At 42.2% G+C, this 2,035-nt stretch overlaps 1 protein-coding gene across 1 annotated transcript; it reads right to left on the bottom strand.

Moving 5' to 3' along the window:
- Nucleotides 1–468: 468 nt before the first annotated feature.
- On the bottom strand, nt 469–1,560 carry LOC141607160 (uncharacterized). The gene is made up of 2 exons (XM_074426519.1): nt 828–1,560; nt 469–722 (listed from the first exon to the last, which is right to left on the bottom strand). The coding sequence occupies exons 1-2, from the start codon at nt 1,558–1,560 to the stop codon at nt 469–471; spliced, it is 987 nt and encodes a 328-aa protein (XP_074282620.1).
- Nucleotides 1,561–2,035: the final 475 nt, after the last annotated feature.

A 2,035-nucleotide genomic window follows, 5' to 3' on the forward strand; every position in this document is an offset into this window, starting at 1 on the left:
CTCAAGCCCTTGATGTCATCTATGCTATACCCGAGTGAGCCTCTATGAGTTCTTAAAGTTTGCAAAATTTTAATTTCTTGTAACTCACTTAGATTAGCATTTATGATCACCGGGTAAGCCTCCCCCTCATCAAGAAAAGCATACTTGAGTGAAGGGGGTAAGGCTTGAGTTGTACCTTTGGAGGGATAAAGCCCTCCACTTTCGTCAAAAAATTTTCATCAACTTCATGATCTTCCTTCATAGCTTCATCATGCAAGGAGATTTGAAAAACCTTTTCCATTTCCACTTCTTCTCGGGCTACTTCATGCACTATTTCATCAATCACCTCAATAGTGCTTACTCTTTAAACTCTTGGTCCTTTCATCAAATGTGGAAGGTTAAATTCGACATTGTTGCCCTCAATTTGGAAGGTTAGCCGCCCATTCTTGACATCAATAAGCACTCCTCCGGTAGCCAAAAATGGCCCACCTAGGATGATGGGGTATGGCTATCCTCCAGAATATCAAGGACAACAAAATCGGCGGGGATTAAAAGCTTTCCAACTTTAACGGGTACGTCTTCAAGCACCCCCATAGGGCACTTGATGGACCTATCTGCCAATTGGAGAGTCATGGTAGTGGGAGAAAGGTTTTGAATGCCAATTTTCTTTGCAACTTTTAAAGGAATGAGACTCACACTTGCCCCCAAGTCACAAAGAGCTCTTGATATAGGAACACCACCAACTACACATGGGATTGAAAAGCTTCCCGGGTCACCAAGTTTAGTGGGCATTTTGTTAAGGATATGAGCATTATATGCCTCTTCCATAGCCACTATCTCTTGGTCACCCAAGACCCTTTTCTTGGTCAAAATGTCTTTTAAAAATTTTGAGTAGATTGACATGTTCATAATCACTTCCGTAAAGGGTAGGGTGACTTCAAGTTTCTTAAGCATATCACAGAACTTGGCATACTTAAAGTTTTCCCTACTCTTAATGGCTCGTGAGGGATAAGGAATATTAGACACAAGTTGAGAATTGGAAGGTACCTTTGGAAGAACCGAACTCTTTGTTACCTTTTTGGTGTGTTGCAAAGGTACTTCTTCAATTGCTTCTTCCTCATAAGGAAGGTCTTCCACATATCCATCAACATCTTTTTCCACTTGAATTCCCCCACTTGAAGACTCTTCACAAGCTTCATTACCCTTCTTGGCTTCACTCACTCTAGCCGACGGTGTTATGGATGGATTTTCCTTTTCACCACTCATCTCCATTCCATTCCTTTCGGTATCTCCTTCAATTTCTACCTCAAGATTCTTGTAGGGGTCCTCAAGCTCTAAACCGCTTCTCAAAACTACAGCATGCGCGTGGTGGCTATTTGAGGCATCCTTGGAGCTTTGATCTTGGGCTAGTAGACCACCGGGAGGCCTTTGAGGGTTAGCCATAGCATGAGAGGCCATCCTTGATTCCATTTCTCTCATGTATTTAAGGAAGGTAGCCCTCAAGTTTGCTTGTTCTTGTTGGGTTGCCTTAGGAAAATTAGCCGTTTCTTGACTATGTTGAAGTTGCATGTTCTTTATCATCTTTAAAAGCTCATTTTGGGAGATATCACCTTGGGGTTCTTGATAAGGTTGGTTGGCTATGGGTAAAGGGAACCCATAGTCATACCAAGTGTTGGAACTTTGGTTGTTGTTTTGTCCCCCTTGGAAGTTACCTCTAGGACCATTGTTGTTGAAGTTTGGTCCTTGGCCTTGTTCTTGAAACCCTTGAACATACCCTTGCCCAAATCTTTGATTAGCTTGGTTCACTTGATTCCCTTAGTAAAACCCTTGGTTGCTTTGATTTCCACCAAAATCTTGGTACCCTTGTGGTTGGTTCCCATAGTTTTTGTTTTGATTGTTGTTTGGTCATTGGTTTTGATTTCCGGGATTATTTGGGGCTTGTGGTTGAAGGTGTTGCAGGTTTTGAACATTGGTACTTTTGTAGCTAAAATTGGGGTGGTTCCTTAAACCGGGATGGTAGAAGTTGGTGTTTGGGTTGTAGACATTGGGATTGTTG

This window comes from Silene latifolia, chromosome 10 (genome assembly GCF_048544455.1).
Source record: "Silene latifolia isolate original U9 population chromosome 10, ASM4854445v1, whole genome shotgun sequence".
NCBI lineage: Eukaryota > Viridiplantae > Streptophyta > Magnoliopsida > Caryophyllales > Caryophyllaceae > Silene > Silene latifolia.

Coding starts and splice junctions, on each gene's coding strand:
- LOC141607160 (XM_074426519.1), bottom strand. CDS start 1,560: ATGATAAAGAACATGCAACTTCAACATAGTCAAGAAACGGCTAATTTT. Junction 723..827: donor GACCAAGAAAAGGGTCTTGG/GTGACCAAGAGA, acceptor TCCCATGTGTAG/TTGGTGGTGTTCCTATATCA.